We start from the raw sequence: 21,915 nt of genomic DNA, 5'->3' as shown, positions 1-21,915 counted from the left end.
TGTTGTTGAGTTCAGGCAAGGAAGTCATCTCTACAGCCTGAGGCTGGTTTGCTCAGTTGCAGATTCATCCGGAGTGTCTCCAGAGGCAGCCTAGCCAGGAGCCCCGGGAGCACCCCTTCCTTAAATCACCCCTTTCTTAAATCAGTAATCTGCTTCCTCTCTCCAGAAAACTAAGGCTGCAATTCTCCCATGACTAGAAAGTCAATGGCGCCTCCTGGAGTGATACACAGCACACTGCACAGCCCTAAGCAGCAGCTTTGGGAGTCACAAACAAAAGCCTGCGGGGTCAAGTTCAATGAAATCGCTGAAAAATCACTGCCAGAAATAGAATTCTCCTTTGACTCCATTTCTTCATTAGTGATTACCCTTTGCATTCCCACGTATAGCCAAACTTTTTGAAATAGTTTAGACTTGTCTCTTCAGCCCTCAGCTCTATGGAAACTGCTCTTGCTGAGTTTATCAAGAACCAATAGAACTTTCTCAGTCCTTACCGTGACAATGCTGATAGTCTTTCCTTGAATGAGAGTCTGTCAAAGACTGTGAAAGAGCTGAGATTTTGCCCTACTTTCAAGCTAATAAGCTAACCTGTTCCTGGTGCATGAACGCTGGGAAAAGACGCAAGAGTGCTCCAGAGAAAAAAGGATTTTGTAATTCATAGCACAACAGTAGCCAGAGAGTCCGTGTACTTGTGTCACTTTCTCTTATCTCCCAAGAACCACAGGCATGACACAGGTAGGTCCCAGGTACACATGGTGCACACAATGAGTTTGCCTCACAACCAAGGAATGCTGATCTTGGAGAATTCAGGGTTTTTATAGAAAGCCGTCAGCAAGCCTACTTGTTGTAGGCAGGGAGGAGAGACATTACCTCATCCTCTAAGACCGCTTTCTGCAAACACGCCGTGTTTCCCTGAAAATAAGACCAGGCCAGACAATCAGCTCCAATGCGTCTTTTGGAGCAAACATTAATATAAGACCTGGTCTTATTTTACTATAAGACTGGTATAATATAATATAATACAATACAATATAATATAACATAATATAATACCGGGTATAATATAATTGATATGATATGATATGATATGATTTGATTTGATATGATATGATATGATATAAAATAATACCAGGGTTTTTATTAATTTTTGCTGCAAAAGACGCATTACAGCTGATTGTCCGGTTAGGTCTTATTTTCGGGGAAACATGGTAAGACTGAGAAATGGCCCTGGTAGAGGGCAGTTAAGACCTTGCATTTTTGGCAAGAACATACAAGTATGCCCACGCTCATGGCAGATTACATCTCCCAACAGTGTCTTCCCTTATGTTCTCCAGCATCACACTTTCCTAGTTTTCTGGCTATTTCTCTGGCTACTCGTGTCCTTTGTCAGTTTTATGTCTCTGTCCCTATGGCAGCATTTTAAAGAGCTCTGCATTTGTCCCTCTTGCCTACATACTCTTTCCCTTCATGATCTCCTGCATTAATTAACATCTGTACCAGAAAATAAACTCAAATGCTTACAAAGATAAGGCAGGTAATGGAAATGAGTGACAAACACCAGACGAAAAGGCAACATCTGCCAAATATATAATCACTTGCCATTCATTTTACCTGAATGGAGATGAAAATACTTAGCATACTACAAACATGACTGATACTGAAAATAACACTGTGAAGTCAAAAATTTTAAACTGTATCCTCTAAAAATAGAAACACCCCATTATTAAATTTGTATATTTGAAGTTATTAGAATTTGATCTGAAACGAAAAATCTGAAAACTTTTCTTATGCACAAGTTGTCTGTAACAAATTTTATGTTTCAATGTATAATGTGCAAAACCAAGTTTAGCCATGATTCCTCTGGCAGTGTATAATATTTACTTTTACTACTTTCCATAATGGAAAATAGCTGTTCCCTCAAACAGGTATTGCCAAGCCTGGACAGACTCATGCTTCTTATATTGAAGGTAATTATGTCTGGGAGAATTATACAATTCTGGTGTCCCACTGTTATCATTTTTAGAGTCTAGTGCTAATGATTTTATATTTCAGGAATCTCCATTGGCAGCTCCTCTTTCACAATTTAAATATTAAGAGAGAGAAATTTAACAAGGTTAATCAATTTGACTTGCAGTTTAACAACAACCAAAGAAATCTTTTTAAACATCAGCCTTCAAAACCATAGTGTGGGGAATGTGGCTAATTTTTATTTGGGAAACTGATTTCAGCATAAGAAAGTGAACCAGGTTGTTTCTTCCCAAATGATATCTCCAAATCCATAAAATTTCAGGATGACTGGGCCAATGAGATCGTACATTCCGATAACTGTTCGGTGGTCGGATGAGTTGTACTGACAACTAAAGTGGCCAAATCTTTAATGCAATCACAAGTGCGTGAATAAGTCAATGTCCTCCAACAGTTATGGATGACAAAGTCAGCACTTTGTCACAGCAAAGCCACCAAAAGTGTGTAGCACTTCACATCTAATTCATCCAGCCTTGACTCAAGCTATAGGAAGGTGCATGTTGATTTCATAGAGTTAATTGCTATGTTGTTCATAACAGTATCCAGTTTTAACTTTTTAGCCAAAACCATTTAGTTTATAATGTATTATAGAAACTCAAATTCGACATACTTGAAAATATTGCCACCATGTATGTTCATTCCATAATAAGTCTTACTTTAACACCAACCACGGCAGCAACACCACCTCTTACTAATTTCAACCAGTCTGCAATAAGTTATTTAACCTCTCTTAGTGAACAAGGTAAGTCATTTCTTGATGTTATGCTGTCAGAGGACTATATCTAGAAATTCTGGGTTAAAATTATCATCAACACTAAGAACAAATACAACTAAGTGGGTTGTACTACATAGATAGGTAGAGGATAGATAGATAGATAGATAGATAGATAGATAGATAGATAGATAGATAGATAGGTGATAGATAGATGATAGATAGGTAGGTTGGATATCAATCTGTGCTTTCAGCAGATGCTACAAATAAATTTTTCATGTAAATTATAAAGTAAAATCTTAGCAGTAGCTTCAACATGCCAAGCAATATTTTTTCCAGCTAGAATTTTGTTTGAGAAGCTTGTTTCTGTTCAGAGCACGTGATTTCGGCTGCACTCAATATACTTTATTTAATAAAGCTGTCATCTGTAAAGAGCAATTGTCCAGACAAGTTATTTTCCCAATGCATAACTAATTCCAAAGAATCATCAGTTATTTTACTCACATCCAAAACAAAGACTTTTTTAAAACAGATCACCAATTGTTTCATCATGCATCTCTTATACCTGTATAGTCTTATATGATGGATTGTTTCATAATATTATTTTACGATTTTGTTTTGTTTCTTTTGAACACAGATACACTTTGCCTGATAAACATGTATATCCAGTAACACTTTCACAAAGAAATGGGCTGTCTACCATTATTTTTAAAACTCAGCCTTCGCATTTTTATTTTCCCTTTGTTAATGCAGTCCTGGGTACAGAGACATATTTCTCTATTAAAAGAAAATTTTCATGCAAACAATGAAGGACATTTGCCATTAAAGCTCAGTGTCCAGGATACAATAGGAAGTGGGGGAGTCTGTAAGGAACAGGGGAGATATGCCACTTTTAACAGGGTCTGGAAAATTGTTACCGTATAAAAATGCAGGTTTCTTGTCCCAGAGTTTGTACTTTTTTAAAAAGCTTAGAAATCCAGAGTTTCTAGTGGGAAATCATCCAATTGTTCTACTAACGTTACTTTAATTTCACTTAAAACATGACCTATTCTACAATCAACACATTTCCAGGCTGCATATCAGCTAATGTGGGACTGAACGTGCCAGTTTGCAACCTCTGAAAGAAACTAGGTGACACTTATTATATCAGGGCTAATATGGCTGGAGTCTAGATTTAATCCCTACAGGGTCTATTCTTTTCAAGGAAAAAAGTGTTTTGTTTTGTTTTTCTTAGTTTCTTCTTCTTCCTTTTTTTATTTTTTTTTGTAGTGGTCACAGCTAATGTTATTTTCCAAGAAAATACATTTGCTCTATAGTCAGCGTATAAATACCTCAGTCCAAATAGTACAGCTATTGCCAAGCAATATTGCACACTCATTTATTAGGTCATAGGTAAAATTGAGAGTCCAACTAGTAACAATAATAGTAATACTACTAACAAAATAATAGTAAAGCTAATTGATTTAAGTTCTTATTCCTGATCATAATCTTATTCCTTCTCCACAGACCTAGAAGCAGCAAAGCCCATCATGCCTGCTGTTATTATTCCTATTCTCATGTTGTTATGGAGAAAGTTTAACACTCAGAAAAGAATATCCATATATAAAATATGTGAAGCACACGTACAAAAATGGAGAATTTGCTGATGCTGCAAAGGTTGTCCCTGGTTGACCCCAAGTCCAGTGCGCTTCATGGAGCCCTTGTCACCAGTTTCAATCTGTTCTCTGCTCCTGGAAACGAGGCCACTGCTTTTCGCTCTGGTGGGCTGCTCTTGGTAATAATGTCTCTTCTTTCCATAGTCCTTTCTCAGTCACTCATCAAACTTAGAGCATTTCCTGAGAAGTTTGCTGCTTCCCAAAGTAAACCCTACCTCTCACGCTCTCCCTGGAGAACACCTCTCCCAAACTCTGCCACCCGTCTTATCTCCTACTTCTAGTTCTTTGTGGCTTTGTCCAAACCATCCATTGAGTCCAACACTAGATGCCTCTTGGAGAGAACCCTCAAAAAACATATGGATTCAACTGCAAGTACATTAAAGTCCTGGAAGTAAATATCACCTTCCTATCACTAAGCATTCCTTTTAATTAATTTTTTGTGGTGACAATAGCTAGTAAAATTACATAGGTTTCAAGTGTACCATTCTGTAATACATCATCTGTATATCACATTGTGTGTTCACCACCCAGAGTCAGTTTTCTTTCCATCACCATACATTTGACTCTCTTTACCCTCTTCTACCATCCCACAGCCACGCTGGAAGGCATTGTGGAGGTTCCTCAAAAAGTAAGAATAGAATTACCACATGACCCAGCAATCCCTCTCCTGGGTATTTACCCAAAAAGTCTGAAAACATTTATCCATAAAGATACGTTGTTGTTTTTTAAAAAATTCTTTAACTAGGAGAACAAAATGTATCCAATTTTTAGTCATAGTAAAACCCCTGATAGTCTACACAATCCAACATCTTTTTTAAAAAACATAGCATTACATATATCAAATATATACCATTATGCAATATATATATATATATATATATATATATATATATATATATATATAACATAGCTTATTACATAATATATAATATAGCATCTCATCAATGCTATGCTAACCAGAGTAGCACAGACCTCTAAGACAGACTACTCCGGCCGGGCTGGATCCTGTCACTCAGCAGCTCTGTGACTGCACAAGTTGCTTAACTTTCCTACACCTCAGTTTCCTCACATGCATTTAGGGGATCACAGCAGATTCTTCTTTGTAGAATTTTCATGGGGATCGAATGTCTGGCCCAAAGTGTCTGCTAGCATCTTAGTTCTGAAAGTCTCAACTGAGCACCTGTAAATTGCCTTGAAACTCTTTCTAATTAATTGCTGTGTACGTATCAAATTGTTGAAGCTCTGCAGATATTCCATTAACCTTGTCCCTGAAGACTCATTTTCTTCATCATAAAGGGAAACAGAAACCTTGGATAGTTCATTTCAGTGCTTCACAGTTAACACAGGGTTTGGTCCAGTATTGCAGACATTTTGTGGATGAACATAAGAAGCATGAAAAACACAATCTCTTCTTAGAGTATAATATGATGAAAACCCTTCAGTTGTGACATTACTAAAAATCAATTTCACAAGCCGGCATCAGTGAAAAGTGCACAGAGTATCCAGTGTGATGGTATGAGGAGGTGGGATGTTTGGGAGGTCATTAAAATTAGATGAAGTTATTAGAGTAAAGCCCTCACGAGTGGGGTTAGTGCCCAAATAAGAGTCACCGGAGTCCTCCATTCTGCCCTCCGCGGTGAGTCCACAAGGAGAAAGCAGAAGTCTGCAGCCTGGAAGAGGGTCCTGTCCAGAATCTGACTGCGCTTGCTCCCCGATCTTGGACTCCAGAACTGAGAAAGAAATTCTGCTGTTTATAAGCCTCCCGGTTTATGGTTTTGGTTATAGCGGCCCAAGCTGAGTAAATTACATGATTATGTGAACCTTCTCTCATCCAGGGGTCTTTCTCTTCCCTCTCTTTCCATTGCAACCAGGATAAAGACACAATCTTTAAAGTTTCCTCCAAAGTCCAGCATTATCCCTCTGGCTTCAACATCATCATCGATCTGCTACCTCCCTACACTCCGATCACTCTTCCTTCCGATTGCTTAAATGCACCGTGCTCCCTCTTGTTACAAAACCTTGATAAATGTCACTTATTCCCTACCTGGAATCCTCCACTACCTAATTGCCTTTTTATGCGTCTTCCAACCATCCCTTCACCTCACCTCTAACACTTCCAGATCTTCCTTCAAACATCCCCCCCTCAGGAAGCCTTCCTCCTCCTTTATCAGTTCACTGTTCTCCGTCCCACAATCTCTAAAGACCGTGGACTCTCCCTTGCAATTGTGATTTCACAGTTAGTACTCTCACAGGCACTCACATATTTTCCAAAGGAATGAATAAAACAACTCATAAGTTTTGAACTTCAAATAAACATATATAAATGGACAACACTAGGAGAGAGCATAGTTTGAAAGAGATGACCTTGTTTGGGTTTTGCTTGGCACTAGACAATTTTATTGCCTACTAGTTCAATAGAAATATTTAAGTTGAATGATATTTCAACCAAGGTATTTTGAGTTCCTAATAAATAGGAGTTATATGAATAAAAAAGGCCTATATAATATTCATTACCTAAAGTATGATTTCTAGTATATTCTTTCAATAGTACACTCTTTTAAGATATTTTAGAATACTTGTAGAGAACATTTTCTGTGTCTGTGGCATTTAAGATAATTTTAAAGAAAGAGGTGGAACATAAAATTAAGTCAATTTCAGTTATGTCTCGCTTCTTAATTGTGCAGTGGCATTTGAGAGCATATGCTTAAGTTGTCAAAAGCAGATATCTGATGCCACTTCCTTACTCCACTGAACAAGTCAGATGTGCCTGATGAGCACTGGTGATTTATCATTTTATTTATTTTATAACCGTGTGGACCATCTAAGCTACTCTCAGAAATATTGCTAGACCAACCCGCCCTATGTCTGAACACACACACGGAGCGATTCAAAGGAAAAGTGGCCTTTCCATTGCAAATCATAAGGAGCACGAAGGTGATTCTGCCTACTCATACATCAAAGCTGACAGATAATTGACTTAAAATGCATAATTGGCTAAAATTTTATAAGGAACCCTTTATTCATGCATGTATTCCCTGTGGAAATATGATTTCTCATGGCTCGTGCTCAGAGGAAGAGCAGAGATACTATTTTTTGCTTATTTACTTTACCTTCTTGTTCATACCGGTAGTTAAAGTGAAAAAGAAACAGTTTAAGAAGCTCTTAAGTCAAAAAGAATGAGAACTGCTAGCTCAGTGCTTAGGGAAAGCAAGTCAGATTATGGCAAGATTTATTACAACAAAGCTCCTGATCAAATCGAGCTGGGAACAGTAAGTCCAAAATAACACAGCCTTGGGCCAAAATGGATCATTTGATATGACCACCTCAAGTTCTCTACATCTTCATCTATGACCTGGTTAGTCTTAATTTATTCAGCAACTATTTACGGAACATTTGCTATGCCGTGCCCTCTGGTCAATGCTGGGTCCACACTGATTGAGAGCAGACCCACTCTTTTTTGTTTGTTTGTTTGTTTGTTTGTTTAATGTAATTCTTTTTTTTCTTTTCCTTTTTTTATTATTAGTTTCAGGTGCACAAGACAAGGTAATACTTAGACGTTCATCATTTATATCCCTCACACTGTGAACCCCCCTCCCCCATCCCCCCTTCCACTATCCCTCCAACATTGCACCGAGCCATCACATTATACATATAAAATTATACTTGGCATTCATTATTGTTCAGCTTCAGGTGTACAGTACATTGATCAAGCATCTACATCTTCCCTGAGGTGGTCTCCCAAATGGGACCTGTGTCCATCGGATACCCTACAAAATCTTTACAACATTATTGGTTACGTTCCCCAAATTATTTTTCAAAAACCCTGAGGCCACTTTGTGGTTACCGACTGTTTTCTAATCCCCTCACCTTTCCCCTTATCTCCACCCCCTCCCATCTAACAACTCTCAGTTTTTCCTCTTTGTCCCCAGAGCTGTTTCTGATTAGTTCATTCACTTATTCTTTTCTTTAGATTCCGCATATAAGTGAGATCATATGGTACTTGTCTTTCTCTTTCTGGCTTATTTCGCTTAACATAATGTTCTCTAGATCCATCCATGTTGTTGCAAATGGTAAGATTTCTTTTTTCTTTATGGCTGCATAATACTCCATTGTATAAATGTACCACAGATTCTTAATCCAGTCATCTACCGATGGGCATTTCGGTTGTTTCCATGTCTTGGCTATTGTGTATAGTGCTGCAATAAACATAGGAGTGCATACATATTTTTGAATTGGAATTTTGGATTTCTCCGGATAGATGCCTAGGACTGGAATTACTAGATCATAGGGTAGTTCCATTTTCAGATTTCTGAGATACCTCCATACGAGCAGACCCACTCTTGATAAGTCTACATTCTAGTTGGGGGAAAAGACAGGAAATAATTAAACAAACAAAGTTCATGCAAATTGTGATGACTGCTATGAAGGAGAAATGCACCTGTGCTGTAAGAGATAGGAGCTGTGAGAGATGAGGATGATCGGGAGAGATCACTTCGAGGGGATATAGTTCTGCTCTAAATTGCAACATTTTTTTTTTACGTCCATATACGTAGTTAGTTTCCAATTTCTTGTCTGTTGCAATCATCCACTGGTTTTATGACACATGATAACAGGCAGTGCTCACAAGAGCGGTGAGCATTTAGATGAATTAAGTCATAAACTTCTGGGAACAAGAAGGAGGCATTTCTTAATTAAATGTTTTATAGTTCTGAAAAATGTTTTATAGTTCTGAAAGGTAGCATTCTGTACCTATACATATTGGGCTGCAAACATAAGTAATAAAGGTTTAGAAAAATAATTTAATGTTTTCTATCAGCAAATAAAGTTTACGTCATTAAATGGAAACAAATATTTATACCAAGTAAATAGGATTTGGGTGGCAGAGGAAGTAGCCACACTCAAGGAGCCAAATTTGTATTGCTTTACATTCTCAGAAACAGCTGTTCATTATAAATATTCTATCTCTAATTATTCAGATTGAACCTTATGAAATTGCCATTTTTGTATGAAAAAAATTAAGAGCACCAATTTCAAATAGTTCACTTGTATAGACTATAACCCAGAAATCAACAGAATGTCATTGAGTTTTCTCTGATGTTCTTCATATTTCATTTATTCTTCATAGAAATTCTACAAAGTAAATATTTTATTATCCTCTCCCTTTTATTTTTTCCCCTGGTTTATCTAGACTAGAAAGCAGTAAGGGATGGAGGCAAGATTTGAAGCTAAGCTTGTCTGTAGGCAAAGCACATCCGTCTGTCACATCTGCACTACTGTACCTCAAAGATGAGAGAATGTTCCAGCCAGATAAGGGGAGCACATCCTCCCAAGGGCCAGCCAGAGTCAACATGGATAAGTCGTGTGTCTGGTATTTTGCCCTTTGGTGAAACTTACAGAATTTTAACATTCTGAACAATGAATGTATTCTGCCCATGGAAAACAGAAGATTATTTTTAAAGATTTGAATATTAGGGTTTTCTTTGTTTGTTTGCTGTATGGCCTACTTCTCCAGTTCTTTGTTGTTGGTTCTTTTACCATGGCTATTCATAGACTTTGGGGATCGAAGTTATTTTCTGTTTCCATGATTCAGGAATAGATAGCCCTATGCCCTGCATCATTCTTTCTCTAGAACATACCCACCCAGACTAAATAGAGTTAAAGTTTTGAACTGAAAGCATCTAAGAGATGCTAAGAGAGTGGTAAGAGCTTATTTTAAAAGACAAAAGAAGAAGTTATTTGAGTGCAATGAATTTTGAAGGATGAGATGTGTATAACCATCATATTTAACTTGATAATGGGTAAGAATTTCATATTCTAGACATAAGTGTTTTAGGGTCAGCGAACAGATCACCCCATTTACCTCCTGATGTCCTGTACATCTATCAGAAGACATGAATCCTCTGACTGCTCCCCTCACTTCACACATGCTCCACGTAGCCAAGAAAGAAAGTTTTCCCTATTAAACGTGCTACTGATTGCTGTTGCTCTCTGAAGTTGACTTAATTACAGTAGGCAAAGTGGAGAGTTGAGAAATCATCTTGATTCAAAAAGAAGCCAAAGATTTACTACTGAATAGAAGATCCCCCAGCATTATCTGTAATGTCTGTCATAATCCATCCACTAGACATTTGATCAACATTTGGCTTTTCTTTGGCCAGAGCATAACTTCTGAAATTGGGAAATTTATCTCAGCTCTTTGTGTGTTAGTAATCTAAATAACCTCTTTGAGAGGAAAAGCAAAGTGGAGCCAAGTCTATTGTATTCTTTTTCCTTTCCCTTTAACATATAAACAAAGTAAAACTTCCAGGTGAATCCTGTTCCAAGGGAAATTTGACTCATCTCTGCCTCCACCATCCTTGGGCATCAGGTTTTCTTAATACCACCCCTTTCAGTAAGAGGAGACAACAGGAGAAAGCTGCCATCACCAAGAAAACTAGTGATGACAAAATTGCAGTCAAAAATCACCTGATCTTGTGATTCCTAAATCTTGTCACCCGAGGAGATTTTTGAAAAATAAATATTTCCTTGAAAATAACTCAAATGTTCATAAACTGATAAAAACTAGATAAATAAACTGCAATCTATCCATACAATGGAGTATTACTCACAAATAAACAAATGAACTATCTTTATACACTATGAAGTGAATGAATTTTTAAAAACATTATTTTAACTTAGTCACCAAAAGCATATATTGTATGATTCTAGTTATATGAAATGTCCAAAATAGGCAAATATATAGAGATATAAAGTATATTAGTGGTTGCCTGAGGCTAGGTGGAGGGCGTTTGGGGAAAAATGGAGATTGACTGCTAATAGGTACATTTTCTTTTATGAATGATGAAAATATTCTAATATTGATGAAGGTTGTAAAACTCTGTGAATATACGTTAAAAAACATTGAAGCATACACTTCAAATGGGTAAATAATATAGTATGTGAATTATATCTCAGTAAAGTAGATCTTTAAAATGGAAATTTGAAATGAATATCATGTGTTCTTTATCTGGTAAAAGTATATCAGACGTATATAAGTGTATCCTCTTGCTCCAAAAGAAATGTTTTTTTTAATCAACAAAAATTGTGGGGATATAAATAATTATCTTGCGTAGCATTCTTAATTTTTACTTTTTTAGGTTAGCAGTAAAATTGTCTTGATGTACGGTACACTACAATATCTGTCATCATTTAGAAATTTCTATACCTTTTATTGTGTCTCTTATTGCAAACTGCTTGAATAGCTACCCCCAAATCATTTCAAAGATTTTTTTTTCAATATTGGCAATAAAAAAGGCAGAGAGATTTGACATTTTTAAGTGTAAATTAAACTTTACATTTCATTTTGTGTGATTGCTGCAATCATTTCAAGGCAATAGTAGCTAGACACAAATGCAGCACCATTCCAACAGTCTAGTGTGTTCCAGAATGTCTGACAGCACCATGGCATACCAACACTGATGTATAAATTGCCATTTTAGTTATCATCATCCTAAAGTACTAATCAGGGAAAATGCCATATTGTTCGAGAGATAATTTTGGTCCAGGGTTCTGAATCTAGCAAAAGTCTTCTGGTTGGGGGAAGAAAGGGGGCAACTTTGTCTTTGGAAGATTTGTGGACCAGCATCTTACTACCATCAAATTAAGAGATCCTATCATTTCCACATGGCCAGATGGTCGCATTGTTAGAAGCCGCAGAAAAAAGAAATTGAGCTTCTTCGAAGACAAGCATAAATATATATTTGGTCATAGTAAACATTCAAGTGCCTAGATTGTAAAGACAATTTCACATCACGCTTTTTGTTAACTTTTCTAAGCAGGATTTCCATAAGAATGATTTCCTTTATAGGTTTTAGATGACTTCAGGAGAGATGAAAAAATACGCCATACAGGAAGTCAAAAGCCCCCCATTCTGGGCTAAGAACTCCACTGTCACATAGCTTCATGCACAGCCATTTGCCCTTGGTGGATGCATAATGCAATGGCATTTCTCAAAGACTGAGAATCTTTGACTATCTGAACAGTCCAAAATGTTGACTAAAATGAATACATGAAAAAGAAAATAATAAAACTGCCTACATACAATATGAGGTTGACAATCATCATCAGTTCAACCCCACCCCCGCCGCCGTGGTTTCAATTCAAAACGTCAAACTTGAATATTCTATATATGACATAATAGTATTGTTTTTGTCTGACTTACTCTGTATTGAAATAAAATCATTTATTAAGTACAGCTAACTCAAAAGTTGTTATGAATTACAATCCACTTACAATTATTTATTTTTTTCCTATTTTTTATGAGATTTAATGTTAACTTCTTCCTCACGGGAGCCTTTCACCAAAATATATATAATGTCACTATCTGGTGATACATCTATCACTATAATAATGAAATTTTATTTTTAAACATGGGTACATAGTCCTCCATTTATGAAAAGGGATTTATAAGTAAAATAAATAATTGAGATTGTTTGACTGAATAATCCATAACACTAAACAGAGAAAACAGCTTATTGCCTATGGACATTAAAATTTTTACTATATCTAAATAACTTTGAAGACTATTTTAGATTATGTAAAAGTCAAAATCATAAAGTAGCATCATTTTCTCAATGACATTTATTCCTACAGCATTTCATTTTAAAACCATAATAGTGATAGAAGAGAGCGATTTGAATTTAAAAGTTATGTGCAACCACAAAATTAGCTTAATTAAACAGGCAAGAAAAAAGGTGTTTGTGTTCTTTTGGTGATGATGTTTCCATCTGCTTCAGCAGAGTATGTCTGCAGATGGTCTAAACAAGGACATATGCAGACACAACATGAAATGTTTTTTTTTTTAATCTGAAGAGAAAGGCATTTCCATTCCAAGAAAAACATTGAAAACTTTTATGTGCATTTATTACCACTTATGGTTCTCAGTTTTTTGCCTTTTTTAGCTTTTTAGCAAATCCTTACTTGTGGGACAAAAAAGCCAATCTAAGTACTTTAAAAAGAACCAATAAGTAGGTGAATGTTAGCATAGTTCATTCTCCTATAACTTCCCTATTTAGTCCCTTACGTCCTTATTTGAAGAAAACCTTGTTTATTCATATCGAGTATATTGGAATACACTACATAAATAAGGAAAAGAATCATTACAGGGAAAATAATTTTTACACCTATCATCGGAGATAGTGCTTCCACTTCATTCAAGCACATACATTTGTCAACAAGCATTTATTGAGCGTCTACCAAATGGTGGGCTAGGCTAAGCACTAAGAATTCAGTGATGAACAGGGCCTGCCGTCATGAATTCACAATCTAGTGAAGGCTGAAGGAAAACAGATAACTGAGTAAAGAAAAAGAATAACTAAGTAAACACACACACTTAAAAAATATCTTTCCCTGGGTCACTTGGCATATTTGGATTTGCACAGCGGGCATTTTACAGATAACTCAATGGCATCACTCCAGATCGAGGTGGAGTCAACACAGAGTCATATCTTACTGCAAAGTGGCTGGTGTCTCAGCCTCCCCTCCCACAGCATTCTCTCCAGACCCTAAGGCATCCCTTTCAATACAGAGCCCATCGAACCATAACGCAGAATCTCCCAAGCTGTCACAATTTAGTCACGTATAACTCTCACCCCTCAGAAACTTATTTTCAACTTCCCATTACCAAATGTTTCCTTAGAACCTCCTGTAATCACACAGGGGGGAGCCTCACTTGTGAAGAGGGATAGACGTCATTCCAACCCTTAAGCCTTTCTCAACTCTTACTGCACAGGGAGCGTATCACAGAATTATGACTTCCTCTTTCACCCAACTTTTTAAAAAGCCTGCTGATTTACGCCCAGAGTCTTCATTGTGGAGAGAGAAAGGCATTTTGCTCACTTCTGAAGTTCCTCTAGGGGGCGCCTCTGGCCTTGGACTTACAGCCTCTTCTCCCGCTTGTGCTGAACACAGAGCCTCTGGTCATTACTCAACCGGTGCTGATCAGGGAACATTCATCCACTCTGTCTGTGCCATTTTCCCTCTTCTGCTTTTAGATGTGTCCTGCCTGCTTCCCAGGCTCACTTCAAATCCAGCCTTCTCTGCGATGCCATTCTCCCAACTTCCTTCTCCAGCACACAGACCTATCACTTCTGTGACACTTAATGTTTTTTGTAGTTTTAGGAATGTGTTCTGCCTCCAGACATATCAGAACTGCCTGACAACAAGAACAATACCTTGTATTGTTTGTCTTCTCAGCACCCAGCACCAAGACCACATACTTCCAAGATGTAGAGCCTGTGGTCTCATTAAACTACACAAACCTCTACCTCACACCCACCATTCCCCAGCTCTTCTAAGAGGCATGTCATATATTCTCCATTAGTGGAGTTCAGCATTAGTGGATGCCTAAATATCAAGAACCCAAGGTCATAGAGATCGAACATATTCCGAGAGCAATTCCATCACATGGACCATTTCACCATGAGGTGGATTTACTGTGAAATCATCAAAGATTAAAATTCAGGGCTCCTCAGGTGTACAGGCTCTAATCCCCGGGACCTAGGAGGGGGTCTTAACAATATGTTCACATGGTTATGTGTTTTGCAAAATTTTCAAATGATATTTTAACTACAACTGTCCCTTTCCATTCAGAATCCCACTACATCTTATCTCCCTTCATGTTGAGAGTCGTTTGAGTGAACACAGACATGGGTGGGGTCTCACTTAAGGGAAATTAAGGGAAGTATGTTTACCTGCAATATGTTTATGTAACTTGAGGTCACTTTCATGTATAGTTAAGTGATTGTTAGTTATCCACATGTAGGCATGGCTTTCAGGAAAACTCTTACCATGGACAGTGGCAACTCAACCAGATATTGTGACATGAAAGTGTCAGGTCAGAGGTGATTTTGCAATATGAGCATATCCTACCATCCCCAATACCAAAAATATATAGATAGTAAAGAGAAAACAAGGTACATGTGCCAGAAGCTAGTCTGTAGAGAATTCTTCCAGTCACCAGACATGTGAAATTTTAAATACAAGATTGTGTTGTGTCTCAGAGGGAATTTATTTGATAATGCAGCATTGAAAATAATAACTGTACCATGCATTTTTTTTCTTTTTTTAATGGGAATCAAACAATAGAGAATTTACTTAGGCTTCTGTTTTAGAGCACAAATCTGTAATGGGATTACAAGTAATGAGTATGCCTGTAACAACCCATAGGTGAAGAAAATTTTACAGTGGCTTCCCACTAAATTTGACATCAACCTGGAAAATGTACAAGAAATTATCAGTAAAAGTTTGTGAAGCTTAAAAAAAAATCCATCAACAATATTAGAGTAAGACTGGATTATCTTTCTATTTTCTCTAGAGAAAATTATGCTATCAAACTGTCACCATATGAAGAGACAATCAAGGAGCACAGAGCCGAAAATGTAGGGGGAAAGTATTGTGGTGCTGCATTGGCAGTTCATTAATTAAAATATCATTTTTCTGGGAGTTGTCATGTTTGTGGTATTTGTCAACGTTTTTATGTTTGAGGCTTGTTGTGATTCCATCTTCTAAATCAATGAATATTCACTTTCACACCTAAGTTAGAATTTTTAACTCTTTTTCTTTTTGTTAAAGACTCCCAGAATTGTTCCCTAAAAAGCAACAGAAAGATATATGTTCCAATAAGCAAGTGGTTAATTTATGTCTTGCTTTGTTCCGGTTTGGGCCCAGCGAGTTAAGTGTGGAGGGTATCCTTCAAATGTACACAGTTTCATATTGCAGCCCAGGGTGAGGGAAAAGTAAGTTCATCTCCAGAGACCTAAAGAGAGTACCAGAAGGCAGGGAAATTGTTATTATAGATGTTTTTCTTTGGTCTCCGTTTTTCCCTCCTCCATTGCAATATAAGGTAATAAGAGCCCAGGATCAAGGTAATACACCTTTCTTCAAGGAGAATGGAAAATCGTCTAATCAATTCAGTAAGCAGTAACTGCCATCCCAGCTGCATGTTATTAAAAGTCCTGGAGTACAAATGGATATTGAACCAGTTTTCCAAGGACAAAGTTACTATTATTATACAAATATTTTCAAATGGCCTTAGATCATGGATCCCTTCCAAATGCCACCTACTATTTATGCTTCCATTTGCACTGTTGGCGAAGGAACTCAGGCCCAATTCCTCCCGACTCACCCATCTTATTAAGCCAAGAAAGAGAACCTGTGAATGAGAGTGTGGGTGGCATTTCACGCCATTCCTTCCCCCAAACGTCCATCCAGTTGTTCTCAACAAGCAGGTATTATATCCTAAGGATACACTGCAAGGTTATCGTGAGCCCAGGAAACTTGAGGAAATCGCCCATTATTTGGGGCAATAAAACTATGATGATCTTTACACTTCCACAATGCATAACTATTTTAGTTTTTAAGGCTTTTCCCAAAATCTTTTGATTTTGTTTTCTTAATCTCAAAAAGAAAAAGGATGGACTCTGAGAAACATGACCATGAACAACTAACTAAAATCAGAAGGCCCCATATGCCTGCAGGCATCTATTTAAGTCCAAACATTTGAGTAAATATCCAGATAATTAATCTGCACACTATTAAATGGTCAAACCCACTTGTTAAGAATAAAAACCTAAAAAAAAAAAAAAAAAAAAAAGAAGAAGAATAAAAACCTTTGGATGCTTTTTAGCAAAATATTTTAAAATCTCAGGTCCATCATTTCATTTAACACAGACCCTCCAGAACCTTATTTCTAACACTTCCCTTTCCACAGGCTTGTACCGCAATCAGACTCTTGCTAGAAGCTTCTTTATAGTGTGTGGCACTTTGTACTTCCAAGTATCACTCATGCTATCCGACCTCCCAGGGACACCCACCCAGGTCCCTACCCACCAAGCTCCTATTCCACTCTCAGAACATTATCTCACCTCTTTGAAACTTCAAGATTTCTTCTCCCCCTCTCCATCTGAATGCCCATCGATTTTTATCTATGTGCTGTGTTTGAGATTTAAATAAACGTCGCTCTGAATTATTAATATTGTAGCTATTGTTTTTATACTCTAACTTATTCAGGCATTTAAGATGGCAAAAAAGGCAAACAATACAAGATTAAATACATTAAAATTAACTAAAACCATGAGGCAAAGAAAAATCCACTTACTTCACACTATATTAACAGTGAAAGGAGAAAGGGAACAAAAAATTAGAAAAGGGAAATGGAGAAACGTGTTCACTGCAGTTATAAACCAAGGCTGAGAGTACTACAAATCTTTTCTCTTATTTCATGAGATTCGATAGCCCTTTATAAAACCAGAAGATTTTGGTTGGCTCTGTTGCACTGACTCTAATACAAACAGACTGCTTTGTTCGTTGGGCCATGAAAGAAAGAGGGCATTTGGTGGGATCAGTGGGAGTTACGACGAGAGTGTTAGAGGTCTACATGGAAGCTCAAAGGTAAAATGCCTGTTTCGATGCCAGATCACTTATATAAAATGTGTACAGCCCTCCAATCTTTGCTCCCAGCTGATTCCTGCTTTCTTCAAAAAGACCTGCCAGGTTTCTCACTTCATTGACCATGTTTGCCCTCTTTTCCAGGTCTGCTTTGTGAATCTGGATGTGAACAAGGATGAGAGCAGTACGGAGCACCTGCAGCAGGTAAGACTGGGAACTCGAGCTCGCAGGGTGCTCATTACAGGGGCTGACTGCACACATGACAACCAACACGACTTCATCTGTAAATGATGCTCATTTTGTAGGAGACTCTTCATTTGAGTGGTTCCATGACCCCTTCCTGCCACTTTCCCATGCACTTTGCCCTGCTTATATTTGCATATCTTGCTTCCCCAGAGACAGGGCTACTCTCCCAGCAGGCCCTTTGTCCTGCCCAACAGTGTCACAGAGAGCTTTTCTCTGCTGTCCCCTTCTCCACTCTCCATCACACTGCCCGAAATGACTTTTCCAAGGTTTTTCCAAAACCTTCTTTGATACCAGCCAACATTTCGCACTCTGCAGCAGCTAAATAGTCCAAGCTCATCCGAAGTTGTGAGAATCCTGATGTTAACCTTTGACAACACACAAGAACTTGAAGGCCCACTCTGACTTTTGGAACTAGAGCCCATGGGTAAAACAGGAAAAAATTAATTGGTGTGACATGATTATCATTTCATGCCCAAAGCTGAAGATGCTTTGATCTTACTATTTGGTATAGTGCTTTTAGTGTATAACAGCATACCATCTGCAGCTTGATTATCACAGAACAGTAGACATGCAATTACTCAGTTACTCCTATAATGCTTTTCTCCTGACAATGCTGCAACCTGAAGCTTCTCAAACCCAATTGCCCATGCAGATTATTACTCATAATAGGTTTCCACTGAGCTCCAATATCATCCATCTGTGGAGTTCAGGAGGGACTTTCAGAATAAATTGTGCATAGGATTTCAATTGATGGAATTATGGTGCAGAGTGCACCAAAGAGAGAATGGGAAGGACCAAAGCAAGTTGGCATCTTAAAAACTATGTCTGAAGATTTGTGTGAGTGATTTGAGAGTCTTTTGCTATGACGAAGAGCAGACACTTGGCAATGATTTAGCTTCATAAACTTGTGTGAGGTACTGGGCCTCAGGCTACTTATGTGTAAAAAGAAAGTAATAGTGGTACATAATCCATATAGGGGCTCTGTGGGGATCAAATATAATAAGATGTAACATATGTACAGTCTTTCTCTTAGTGCCTAGAACAGAACAAAATCAATGTGACTAATTATTTTATTATTAATATAATTATTGACTTTATTAGAACAGGTGATTTATTAGAACACATCACTTATCCCAGGACTTCAGAGGAAAAAATTCCCAAACTACTATATTTAACTGTGGTGTGACAGTAATTATTAAATGTTTACTTTGGGAAATGTAGAACTAAAGAATTTTAAATCTTTATAATTAAGGAATTTTCTATTCCAATCTCAACCTTTATGCTTCAATTTCACACAATCTCTTCTAGTAATATAGTACACGAAGTAATCTATAGTATTTATAGTTACATGAGTATATTATTTTTGCCAGTAAATAGTTTGGGGGGAGTGTTTTGGAAGTGAAAGGAAATCATCTAAACTAATAAAGATTCTTGCTCTACAGAAATTGGTCAACATATCACCAGATCTCCCAAAACTTATCAACTCCATGAATGTTCAACAGCCAAAAGAAAATGAAATTGTCCTCCTAAGTGGGTTAACATCTGGAAATCTCCAGACAGATTTTGAAGTTTCACAGGTAAGAAATATAAGCTCTCGATAAGGTTTTCACCAGTGATCAGCTCTTGGCACAAATCATTGTGACCCCCAAATAGATGCTACACGTAAATGCCTGTTGCATAAAAATCAAGAATGTCTTTGTACTCAAGAATCATCTTCATTTGTTGCCGAAATCATCCGAAATGTTGCCACTTAGAGTTTGACAGAGCTTTCTTTACCTCAACTCCTAACATTTATTATATTCCCAAGTTCATGGTGCGAAGTGGCACTTAAACCAGAGCAGACACCCTAGACATTGATTGGTTAGCTTAGTTTTCTACAAATCTACTGGACAATAAAAAACAGCATTGTCTTCTGTTTCAAGAGCAGTACTAAAATTCTGATCCATACTGTGTGGTTCCATAATCCCACAATTTCTTCCTTCTGAGTGTTTTTTATTTCTTAGGCTGTACCAAACAGCCAGGCTAATAAATACAGGATAGCAACCCTAGAATGCAAAAGGTGTTTCCTGGGCCCCAAAAATGAAATTCCCAGAAAAAATGATTACTGAAAATAAAGCAGGAATTAAAATGCTATTATTCTCATTCAATATACTGACATTCATTGTTATTATATAAATTATTATACTCTTTATTTGAAGAAAAATAAAAAAATTTAGTTGTTTAATCAACTTCCAGAAAAAAAATATAAAAGATTTCTAAAGGCACGCTGCATAAAAGATTGCTAATTTTCTCAAATTAGATATGCTGATAGTGATAGCTCCAGAGTAAGATAATGAGCATTTGTTTTCTTGCAAATTGTTCTTCCTTGGATTTTAGTTTTGCTGAAAATTTTTGAAATATTTTATTCTTCACTTTTTCAAAATAGCAAAACATTCAGAGGCCCACTATTACTTTCTCTACTCTAGAATGCTTCATAAAAATCTGCACACAGCCCATTACAATTTGCAAATCAAGACTAGAACAAAATTCCTCCCAGTCAATAACACATTTCCTTAGTGAGGAAATGTATCATCTAAAAAGAGAACACAGAAATGCCTCTAAATACCCTCTCTTTATATAAAGCAAAATCATGATGACCAAATGTAATTTTCAAACCTGAGTTTTAAGAGTATTTCGAGACTAGGCCTGTTAGTTAGGATTTCTGACTAAACATGGCAGAAAATTGGCTTGCACAAAGAGAATGCATTGTCTCATGGAACTAAAATATTCAGATTAAATACTTAAACAGTCATCAGACATGGATTTTCTCTGTGTCCTCTCTCCTGCTTTCTCTCTGTTTACCCCATTATCAGAGGAGATCTATCTTCCTACAAGAAGGCAACATCCCTTTGGTATCAAGCTGGGCAGGAAAAAGTGAAAGTCTCTTCCAGGTGGCTTCCAGCAACAGTCTCATTGTGTGGTATTGGCTCTCAAGTGTCATGTGCCCATTTCTGAATAAATCACTGTGGCCTGAGGAATAAGATATTCAGACTGTCCAGACCTGGGTCACATGATCATCTCTGGAGTTGGAGGTGAAGTAACTCCTTATGGATTACTTGGACTGTGAGTGGCCCAGAAAAATGATGCCCCACAGGGTGTGAGAACCAAAGGAAGAGTGAATGATGTTTGGTCAGAAAAGCAACACAAATATTCATTAGGGTAAGGGACAATACAAGTGCCCAGAACTCATTAAAGATCACCCATCAAAAGCGTGTTTAAAATTCTGCATACTTTTCCTAAGAGCTGTCAAGAATTTCCTGTGAGCTACAACATAAACACCTCAAATTTCTTTGTTCCAAGGGTCCCCACCACTTCCTAAGTATCACTTCACCCACAGAAAGGACCTTTCAGGGTCACACAACTATAAAGTAGAACAGCCAGTATTGCAAGCCAGGTTTGTTGGACTCCAAATCCCGGGTCCTTTCCAATTCTCCCCATGGCCTCCTGGTCCAACCAACAAAGGTCCAACATCCGCATAAGACAAATACAGTTTGGAAAGGACGGTGGGTTGCAACCAGACCTACTCAAACTCAGGCATGCTTAGTAACATTGTGTCTGTATCTCATGGCAAAAACAGCCACAGGAGCAGATCTTATGATTGTACATAATAACCATCTCAGAAAAAAAAATGTTTTTTCTATAGGAAAATAATTGATTTTACTTATATTTTCCACTTAGTATTTTACCTGACTATTGGTTGTTGTAATGATTATTTTTCTTAAGATTTCTTAGAGTCTGATCCTAAGACTCCACTGGGGAAAGTTTGAGGAAGAGAAAAGATAACTATTGTACCACCTCTTCATTTGTTGCTCACCA

General features: G+C 37.3%; 1 protein-coding gene across 12 annotated transcripts in view; it reads left to right on the top strand.

Moving 5' to 3' along the window:
* Positions 1-21,915, top strand: part of SPHKAP (SPHK1 interactor, AKAP domain containing) — a 123,755-nt gene that overhangs the window by 63,936 nt on the left and 37,904 nt on the right. For all 12 annotated transcript variants that reach the window (XM_081052821.1, XM_081052820.1, XM_081052817.1 and 9 more), the window contains 2 exons: positions 17,959-18,018; positions 19,503-19,637. In XM_081052821.1, coding sequence (XP_080908947.1) covers positions 17,959-18,018; positions 19,503-19,637 — 195 coding nt within the window. The remainder of the gene's footprint in view (positions 1-17,958; positions 18,019-19,502; positions 19,638-21,915) is intronic.

The sequence above is a fragment of the Rhinolophus hipposideros genome, assembly GCF_964194185.1.
Source record: "Rhinolophus hipposideros genome assembly, chromosome: 6".
In the NCBI taxonomy this organism is placed as follows: Eukaryota; Metazoa; Chordata; class Mammalia; order Chiroptera; family Rhinolophidae; genus Rhinolophus; species Rhinolophus hipposideros.
The sequence above is the reverse complement of the archived record's forward strand: the minus strand, read 5'-3'. Positions and strand labels throughout refer to the sequence as shown.